The sequence below is a fragment of the Pelodiscus sinensis genome, chromosome 14 (genome assembly GCF_052426305.1).
Source record: "Pelodiscus sinensis isolate ZL-2025 chromosome 14, ASM5242630v1, whole genome shotgun sequence".
NCBI lineage: Eukaryota > Metazoa > Chordata > Testudines > Trionychidae > Pelodiscus > Pelodiscus sinensis.
The window spans coordinates 47,337,889-47,347,426 of NC_143065.1; the positions used below are offsets into that span (position 1 = coordinate 47,337,889).

The following is a 9,538-nucleotide window of genomic DNA, read 5'->3' on the forward strand; positions in this document are numbered from 1 at the left end:
CACTGGGAGGCAGCTCCGTGGCTGGGGGCTAGTGCTCAGCTTTCCAGCCCGACTCCCTTGGGCCCCGGGCCAGGCATCGGACAGCCCACGGGAGCCATTGTCCACCAAAGCAGCCGTGGGCGTTGGGGGCTCTGGACCCGACAGCCCAGAGCAGGGCAGGTGGGACCCTGCCCATGGCCGCGGAGGGTAAGTCCACAGGGCCGCGGGCCGCACAGAGGGGCCGTCAGTCTCCTCCCAAGCCAAGCAGGGCTCGGACGCACTTGGTGGCTTCGGAGCCAGGCTCGGCAGCGGGCCCAGGCCTCCCCGAGGGCCCTGCAGAACATCTGTGCCCTCAGGTGCTACAGCGGCCAACCCATCAGAAACGGTGCCAAAGGAAAGAGATGGGCCAAAGCCCCACAGGAGAGTCCTGGCCCCCTCCCCATCGAGAGGCCCCTGGCTCCCTGCTCCCCGCCAGGCTCGTCCATCCAGCCTCTATGGGTGACAAGCCAGTTGCTTCCCGCAGCATCCCCCCGGTGGCTCCTGGGCCCCCAGCCGCTGAGACGGGCCGCACAAGAGCACGCACTTGAACAAGCCTGTCTCAGCCCTGCCCGAGCGCTTGGCTGCTGCCTGGCAGCGATGGGGCTGTTCCTGCTGGACTCATCATATCACTGAGCTGCCTCCCCCCGTCCTGCTCTCCTGGGGTCCCAGCCCCCAGCAGCGCCAATAGCAGCTCCGCTCTGAGAGGTGCAGCTACAGGGCCTCAACAGCCAGGAGCACAGACCTCCAAAGGGTCCAAGCCCCCGCCAGCGTCTCCCTCTGCATGAAGCTTTACCCAGAGAACGCTCCCGTGGGCACTGGCGATGAACGGGAGGGACGCCCAGCTGTTTGCATGGCTCTGGTCTTCAGCACCAGTGTTTGCACTGAGTGTGCGGCGCAGGGGGTGAGTGAGTGTGAGCGAAAGCAGACAGATCAAAGCACAGCACTCCTCTCAAACAAGCAGGCCAGCTAAGCTGAGTACACTGAGACCCTATTTCTCTCCCAAGTCCTTAGTCCAGGTAAAACCCTTCAAGTCAGAGCAGATCTTTTCTCTGGCCTGGATTGAACAGTTTCTTGTGTAGCCTGTTAGTCCTGGTCTACACTAGGACCTTAGTCTGAAATAACCCCCCAAGTTCAAATGAGTAAACAGTGCATCCACACTACCACGCCCAGGCAGCTGAATTGAACACGGGACTCAGGATAGAGACTAAGATGGAGAATATCTTATTGTCTCTAAAAAGCCACCGTACACCTCCATCTTGAATACTCCGTCGCGGCGTGGTAGCTTCCTCCCAAAAACGATAGATTGGCATGGGAAAAGTTAAAAAAAGGGCAACAAAAATGATGAGGGTTTGGATCGGGTCTCATATGAAGAGAGATTAAAAAGACTTGGACTTTTCATCTTAGAAAAGAGGAGACTGAGGGGGGATATGACAGGTCTATAGACTCATGACTGGGGTGAAGAAAATGAGAGGGTTAGTTACCTGTTCCCATAACATAGGAACTAGGGGTCACTCAATGAAATGAATAGGTAGCAGGTTTAAACAAACCAAAGTTTTTCTTCGTGCAGTGTATAATCAACCTGTGGAACTCCTCGCCAGAGAATGCTGCGAAGACCAGGAATTTAACAGGGTTGAAAAAAGAGCTAGATCAATTCATGGAGGTTAGGTCCAGCAATGGCTATTAGCCAGGAAGGGGAGGCATGGTGGCCCTGGCCTCTGTCCGAGGCTGGGAATGGGTGACGGGAGGGATCATGTGCTGATTCCCTGTTCTGTTCCCTCCCTCTGGGGCACCTGGCGCTGGCCACTGTGGGCTGACAGGACCCCGGGCTGGAGGGGCCGTTGGTCTGGCTGCTCTGATGTTCTTATGACTAATACTCTTCCTGAACTTGTCACTTCTGAGTAACGTTAGTGGAGACGCCCTGGGGCCACTAATTGGAACTAACTGGCGCCCTGGGGCCTCCTCGGCTCTCCGGAGCACTTCCTGGGGGTGAGTGCGTGGTGCACGGCCACAGGAACGGAGCCTGGGGCTTCCCCGCGCCGAGGACAGGCCAGTGGGACGTGTTAGATCGCGAAGTCTTACATCGAATTTAGTCATTTCCAAATCCTCTCCTAGTGCAGACGTGGCCGTGGGGCGGCCCCCGCTCGCTCCCCCAGGGGCGAATCCTTCCCAGGGAAAAATACCACTTTCAAGATGGATTCCAGCCCCAGGCGGTGTCTCATGCCCTGGAGTGGGGCTGTGTAACTGGGGACCCGCTGGGGGTCCCACTCCCACCCAGCCAGAGCAGCCCCTGCCCGCGACACGCCAGATCCCACACACTGGGCACAAGGCAGGTCGTCTGGGACAGGCACTGGGAGCAGTTTCCCTGGCCTCTGCCCAGCCACCTCATGCCTGGTGCCTCTCCCGCTGCAGTGTCCCCAAGAGCTCCAGGGCGACGTGCTGCGCCCCCCGGCCTCCCAGCCAGCCCAGGAGGCAGAGGCACTGCCTACTGCTGTAGCCCTAGTCCCCAGAGCCGCCCGATGGGTGGGGCTGGCCCAGGGAGGCAGGGTGGGAAGGTTCCTCCCAGCGGTGCTGTGGTGGCGCGTCATGCTGTGCCCCCGGTGCTTATCAGTAAGGCCTTGTCAGAGCCTCCCGGCGTAGGGCAGCACGTCCCCCCGCGGCCCGCACGGCACCACCGGCCCCGCGCCCGCCAGCGCGTCCCCCCGCGGCCCGCACGGCACCGCCGGCCCCGCGCCCGCCAGCGCGTCCCCCCGCGGCCCGCACGGCACCGCCGGCCCCGCGCCCGCCAGCGCGTCCCCCCGCGGCCCGCACGGCACCGCCGGCCCCGCGCCCGCCAGCGCGTCCCCCCGCGGACCGCACGGCACCACCGGCCCCGCGCCCGCCAGCGCGTCCCCCCGCGGCCCGCACGGCACCACCGGCCCCGCGCCCGCCAGCGCGTCCCCCCGCGGACCGCACGGCACCACCGGCCCTGCACCCGGGAACGTGTTCCCCCGCGGCCCGCATGGCACCACCAGCCGCATACCTGACAGTGTGTCTGCCCACGGACTGCATGGCCCGCCAGCCCCGCGCCCGGGAAAGCGTCCGCCCGCAGACCGCACAGCCCCCCCACTAGCCCCGTGCCTGGGAACGCGGCCACCCGCAGACCGCACAGCCCCCCCACTAGCCCCGTGCCTGGGAACGCGGCCACCCGCAGACCGCACGGCCCCATGCCTGGGAACGCGGCCGCCCGCAGACCGCACGGCCCCGTGCCTGGGAACGCGGCCGCCCGCAGACCGCACGGCCCCGTGCCTGGGAACGCGGCCGCCCGCAGACCGCACGGCCCCGTGCCTGGGAACGCGGCCGCCCGCAGACCGCACGGCCCCGTGCCTGGGAACGCGGCCGCCCGCAGACCGCACGGCCCCGTGCCTGGGAACGCGGCCGCCCGCAGACCGCACGGCCCCGTGCCTGGGAACGCGGCCGCCCGCAGACCGCACGGCCCCGTGCCTGGGAACGCGGCCGCCCGCAGACCGCACGGCCCCGTGCCTGGGAACGCGGCCGCCCGCAGACCGCACGGCCCCGTGCCTGGGAACGCGGCCGCCCGCAGACCGCACGGCCCCGTGCCTGGGAACGCGGCCGCCCGCAGACCGCATGACCCGCCAGCCCCGCTCCGGGCAGCGCGTCCCCCGCATGGTGCCCAGGGCGAGCCCCACGCGCTTTGCCAGCGTGAGCGTGTACAGACCTGGCAAGTGGCTCGCAGCCAGGTAAAAATCCTCCCGCTTGGCGGGCTCAGGGCCGAGCCACAGAAATTCCAGCGCTCTGCAGTGACCGGGCGCTTGGTGTCTCAGACCCCCCTTGTGCCCCAGGCTTGTTCAGCGTGCGAGGGGCTGGGCGCTTCTCATGCTGACACCGCCGTGCCTGACTGCTGCTAGCCAGGTCTCCCAGGAGCGGTCAGCACCGGGCTGGCCAGCACACCGGCCGGCTGAGGGGTCCAGCCGGGCCCTGACTCGGTCTGACGCTCTGGCCTTGCTTTGCAGACAGCAGTGGCCCGTCCAGTACCGTCTCCAGTGCTGGCCCGTCCTCCCCGACCTCGACGGAGAACTCTGCTCGTTTCGGCTTCCCGGACAGACCCTCCATGAGTCCCCAGATCAGTGAGGCGCAACAGCCCGTGCGGGCCCCTGGACAGAGCGAGCTGGAGCCCTTGGGGGAGGCCAGGCCCCTGCTTGAAAGCCCCCCAGGGGCGGTGCCAGAGCCGAGCAATGAGGCACCCGCTGAGGAGGCACGAGGCAAGGCCAGGACACCTGAGAACGAGGCGGGTGGGGGGACACAGGAGCTGGGGGGGAAGTGGTCGCAGCCAGGGGCCGAGGGGCCAAGGGGAGGGATGTTAGCGCCAGATGGGATCAGGCCCCCAGGGCCAGGGGAGCGGACTGAGGCGGCGCAGCCGGAGGAGTTGCTGGCGACGGAGGGCAAGGAGCCGGCCCTGGAGGAAGCTATCTCAGATCAGCACCCGTCCCCTCTCCCCTCCCGGGCCCAGCAGCCAGCCAGTCAGCAGAGGGCTGAGGCCGAGCAGCAGGAGCTACAGAACTAGCCTCTCGGTGGCCAGCCGGCCGGGAGAGTCCGTCTCTGGCTGCAGGTTGGCTCCAAGCCGGGCCTGTGTCTTGCACAATGTTTCTAGCCACCCGCTCAGCCCGCGGGGCAGCCCTGGTGCTCAGAGCGCCGTGGCACGTCCTGGCCCAGCCCCCGGCTGGCCCATGGATCACGCCGGGGCCAGGGCAAGGTCTGTGGCCACCCAGCAAGGGGGACATGCTGCTGCCTTCCCTAAAGGGGACATGGCCCTGGGTGAGCTGGGGCTGCCCCTCTCCACGGTGTGGGAGCTGGGTCCATGCTGTCGGTGGACTGAGGCCAAAGGAGACGCCTGCTGCTGCTGCTGCTGCTGTCAGGCCGCTGGCACCATGCCGAGGGGCCCAGGGCCTGGCAGGCAGGGCCCTGAGAGACCACAAAAGCCGAGCTCGGCCCGCGGGCGCCAGCTGGGCACCGAGGCTCAGGGTTCGGCTGCAGCACCCCTGGACGCAGGAGACGGCCAGAGGCCCTGGGGTGCACGTGCAGGGCGCTGAGGGCGCTAGGAGCCAAGACATCCAGCCTCAGGCGCAGCGCAAGCTGGTTCCGAAATGGCTTTTCTGTGCCTGAGTGATGCTGGGCCCCCCAGCCCCCAGCCCCCTCCCTTTCAGGGCCCTGCTGCCCGGCCCAGCCGGCCTGCGCCATGTGCTGCGTCTTGGGACTGCCTGTGGGGATGGTCAGGGTCCCCTCCAGAGGCTCGTCCGATTCAGGGAGGACAGGCAGGCCCGGGGGGCTTTACTGGGACACTGCAGGGTCATGTTGGGGGCTGCTTTCAGCAGCTGCCTCGTGTGTGGTCCCTTTGGGCTGGGTCCCTGCGGGGAGGGGCAGGGAGAACACAGACGGGTCTTCCTAGTCCCCAAGGGGTGACTGAGGTTTGGACTTGAGCCCCGCGGGCACACAACGTGCACCTGCTTTTGGAGCTGCTCAGGGGCTGCGTGTGCGCCAGTGAGAAGGCGAGAGTGTAAGAGCCCAGCTAGTTCATATATTTCTGTAACCGCGGGTCCAGCACGGGCCCAGCGCCATGGACACTACAGGGCTCCTGCCTCCGGCGCCTGGCGGGCTGTGAGGTCACGTCCACAAAGCAAGTCTGCCGGAGCAAGCAGCAGGCTCCTGTGCCCTGGCCCTGCCTGCGGCGTGCGGGGGCTGTGTTCTTTGGGCCGGCTGTACCTCGAGGTCTGTGTGCTGTCAGTAAACGTGCTACACTCTGCTCTGGCTGGCCTCCATCTCTCGCCCTGCTGCAGGGAAATCTGGGCTCGCAGCGGCCCTCGGGCCCTGCCATGGGGCTGGGGACCGCCGGCCCGTGGCGCCTGTAGAGCTGCCGGCGGGCTTACGCTGCCCCCACCCACACAGGGCAGCCACGGGGGAGCTGGGCAGGCTCGAGTACCCTGCCCCTGGGGTGGCACAGGGCTTGCTGGGGGGCTGCGCCGAGGGAGAGGTGCCAGCCCTTGGGGCCGTGGCCAGGCCAGCGCTGAGCCTGACCCAGCGAGCTGGCGGGGATGTGCTGCAGCCCAGGGCCCAGTCTAAGATGCTTTGGGACAGATGCCTCAGCCAGCACCCAGCCTGCCACTGTTACTGCAGCAACCAGCCTGTCCTGGCAGCAGCTGTTCCTTGTGGCTTTCCTGCTGCCTGTTGCTGGCCGGGCAAGCGGGGCGCCCTGCGGCTCACGGCCAGAGCAGCTGGGCCTGCGGGGCCTGGGCACTGCAGCGCTACCTGGCCAAGCTGCACCAGGAGCCGCCCCCCCACAGGAGGGGGCTGGCTCAGCCTGGCCAGGGCAGTAAAGGGCCAATCTCCAGGCACTGCTGGTCAGGCTCTTGCCCTGGAGCTGCACAGGGGCAGCAGCCCAAAGGTGCCTGGGTCGGCATGGCAGAGCGGGCCTGCCCCCCCTGCAGCCCCATGGCCCAGCTCCGCCCAGGCAGGCTGCTCTCCAGGGAAAGTGCTCAGCGTGTCCTGAACATCCCAGGCGGGGGCTGCGTCCCTGCATCATCACGCGCCTGCAGGCTGGGGGCACCGTCTCCAGGCAGGGCTGCCCACAAAGCAGGTGCTGGCCTGGGCGAAGCAGGCAGCCTGGCACAGCAGCTGTGACTGGCATGAGGTGCATTGCCCAGCGTAGCCGTGGCTGTTCTCCCAGTAACTGGCCTCCCCCAGGAAGTACTGAGGTGTGGCAGCCCCGCGCCAGCCTGGCCTCCTGGCACAGACAAGGGTGCAGCAGCTGGGGAGGGCACAAAGGCCTGAAATCCGTCTGGCAGGAAAGTGGGCCCAGTGTAACAAATGTGCTGACGGTTCAGCCGCCAGCCAGTGGCTCCATTGGGCCTTTGCGCCGCAGATGAGCTGGGTCGTCGGTGGGGCCAGGGTGCGACTCCCAGAGGCTGCGGTGAGGCCACGTGCGCTGCCGCTTGGAGAACAAGCAGGACATGGTGCCGCAGTAGGAAGGCAGCCGGCTTGGGCCCTCTTGGTTGCTTTCTGATGGCGAACGGCACCAGGAACATGGTTGCGCCCCCGTTCAAGGACCAAGTGTATTTCTTTTCCTTCCCACTGCCACCTGTGCCACGAAAGGGCAGCGCTCAGGGCCCGCAAAGGCCAGGGCTGGAGTAGGACAGTGCACGTGCTGCAAGCGTCCTGGCTTGTTCCTGTGCCCAGCACGTCTCCCCATTGCAGTGTTAGCTGGGGACCCTGGGCTCTGTGGCCTTGCAGGGGCAGCGGGCAGGGGGCTGGCCCAGTCCCGTCTCTTACTCAGGGGAACGGGGCAGGGGATGGTGAATAGCCCTTTAAAGAAGCTCTGGCGAGGGGAGCCCACGGGGCTGCCAGCCCTGTTCAGAGGGGCCTAGCCCCACCCACTCTGACACGTGTGCAGCTCCGTGGCAGGCTGGTACCCCCATGTCAAGGGGGGGGTCTAAGGCTGCATCTCGCACTGAGAAAGCAACATCAAGCCCTAGGCAGCCAAGCCCTGTCTGCAGACGGCTGAGCGCCGAGCCAGTCCCCGTGCCCCTCCCCATCTCTTGTGTTCTGCCAGGGCGGTAAAGGCCCTTTTAAGCCTCTGAGCTGTGAGGTGGCCCCATGGTGCCAGACTGGAAATACAGCCCTGCTGAGCCAGCCGTGGGCCGCTATGGGCTGCCTGGTCAGCATGGCCGTGCTGGGGAGGCAGGGCACAGCCACTGCGCTAAGAGCAGCCATTGTTCCCCAGCGGCTGCCGGCTGCTCCGTGACGGAGCACGCGCCAGGGAGACGGCCCAGTGCCAGCCTCCAGCAGAGCCTTTGTGTCAGGCCAAAGGGAAAACAACCTCCCAGCGCGCCCTGCTTGGGCCCGGAGAGCCGGGCAGGTGCTGGCGGATTCAGTAGGAATGGCTGGCAGGCTGCACAGAGCAGGGGCTGGGCCCCAGCCAGAGCCAGGCCAGCCTGGGACAGGGCTCAGCTGAGCAACCAGGGCCTGCCGTGGAAGCCTGCTGTGCAGGAGACCCAACATCTGCCTGGCTGGGCTCTGGGGCTGGTGGGAGCTCCCCCCCCCCCCCCCCCGGCCTGTCTCAGTGTGGCTCTTCAGACACTGCTGCCCCACACACACACTATCCAGTTGCGGGGGCTGGCTGATACGGGTTCTCAGGGCCACTTCCTGTCACTCGGCTTTTGGACTCATGGGAGGCACTGGGGTTGGCTGCGCTGAGGCAGCCTTAGCCCCAGACTCTATGCCAGGCACCCTGATGCAGGGGGCTGATGTCTCTGCCCAGGCCGCTTGTTCCTCCTGGCTAGAAAAGCAAGTGGCTCCAAGGCGTGCCGGAGACCCTGTGCGCTTGCCTCCTACACAATGAGCCACGTCCGCGGCAGATGAACTTCTGAAAGCTGGGTCAGACCCCAACGTGCAGCTCGGTATCATGGGTCCGGATGGGCTGGCTAGGAGGTGGGGGGGCTGTTACTTGACCACCGTCAGGCACCAGATTTTTGGTCATACGGCTGTTGGTGTTTTGCTATTGCAGAGGCGCTGGAGAACTGCTTTCAAAATGCCTGCGTACCAACGTTTCACCTCTGAACCCAGCAGAGGGGCGGCATGAGTTTGGGAGGAAGGGGAAACTGATGGGCAGTTGGGTTGAGGCGTTTATTGCTGGGACTTTAGGTTGGTGGAAGAGCAGAGCATTCATCTAGCCCCAGTGCCCAAAGATGGAGGCCCAGGCACCTGCTAAGACAGCAAGTCCTTTGTCAGGAGTCCAGCCGTGCAGGACCAGTGCTCACCCCAACAAAGACAAGCAGTCCTTAGGGACAAGGCTGGGACTAGCTGCAATGACGTATGCGCCATTAGGCCAGGGCTGGGGCACTTACGGCCTCGGCATACTGGTGGGGGCTGTTTGGGGGGGTTGGGTTTTTTTTTTTGCTTACTTGCATGCAGCCTCCCCCAACTGATTTTTCTGAGGCTCACTTGCCCCCCCCCCCCGTTTCCCTCCCCCACTCATAGGCCTTGCTCTCCCCCACCAAAGCTAGAATCCTGTTTTGAACTAAGAGGCCACAGGCGAGGTGAAAAATGTCGTTCCAGGAAGAGAGGGGCCAGGGAAGAGCCAGCAGGTTCACACAGGCACCAGCATGCCAAAGGGCACCAAAGCCAAGAGCCTTACAGCTCATTTTGGCATCTGTCTTCCAGGGTCCTCAGCAGGGCTAAAGATGAGTTACGATGCACAACTTGAGCTCTGTCAAGTACATAGCTGAAGTCGAAATAGCTTAATTCAGCTTTTGGCACTGCCTGCACAGCAGAAAGTCAAAGGGAGCGCGCGCACGCACGCACGCACGCACGCACACACACACACACACACCGCCTTCCCTAGTCAAAGGGAGCACACACACACACACACACACACGCCTTCCCTAGCTCCTCGTGCAAGGAGGCCTACAGGAATCAGAGTAAAAGGTCCCCCAGCTTGCCTGTGTTGCGACCTGACGACTTGCTGTGTAGA

The 9,538-nt window shown here is 65.3% G+C and overlaps 1 protein-coding gene across 11 annotated transcripts in view; it reads left to right on the top strand.

Moving 5' to 3' along the window:
* The window catches only part of PPIP5K1 (diphosphoinositol pentakisphosphate kinase 1), a 130,554-nt gene extending 124,739 nt beyond the window's left edge, over positions 1 to 5,815 (top strand). For all 11 annotated transcript variants that reach the window (XM_075916965.2, XM_089782136.1, XM_089782134.1 and 8 more), the window contains one exon: positions 4,029 to 5,815. In XM_075916965.2, the coding sequence (XP_075773080.2) occupies positions 4,029 to 4,579 (551 nt within the window). In that variant the 3' untranslated portion in view covers positions 4,580 to 5,815. The remainder of the gene's footprint in view (positions 1 to 4,028) is intronic.
* Positions 5,816 to 9,538: the final 3,723 nt, after the last annotated feature.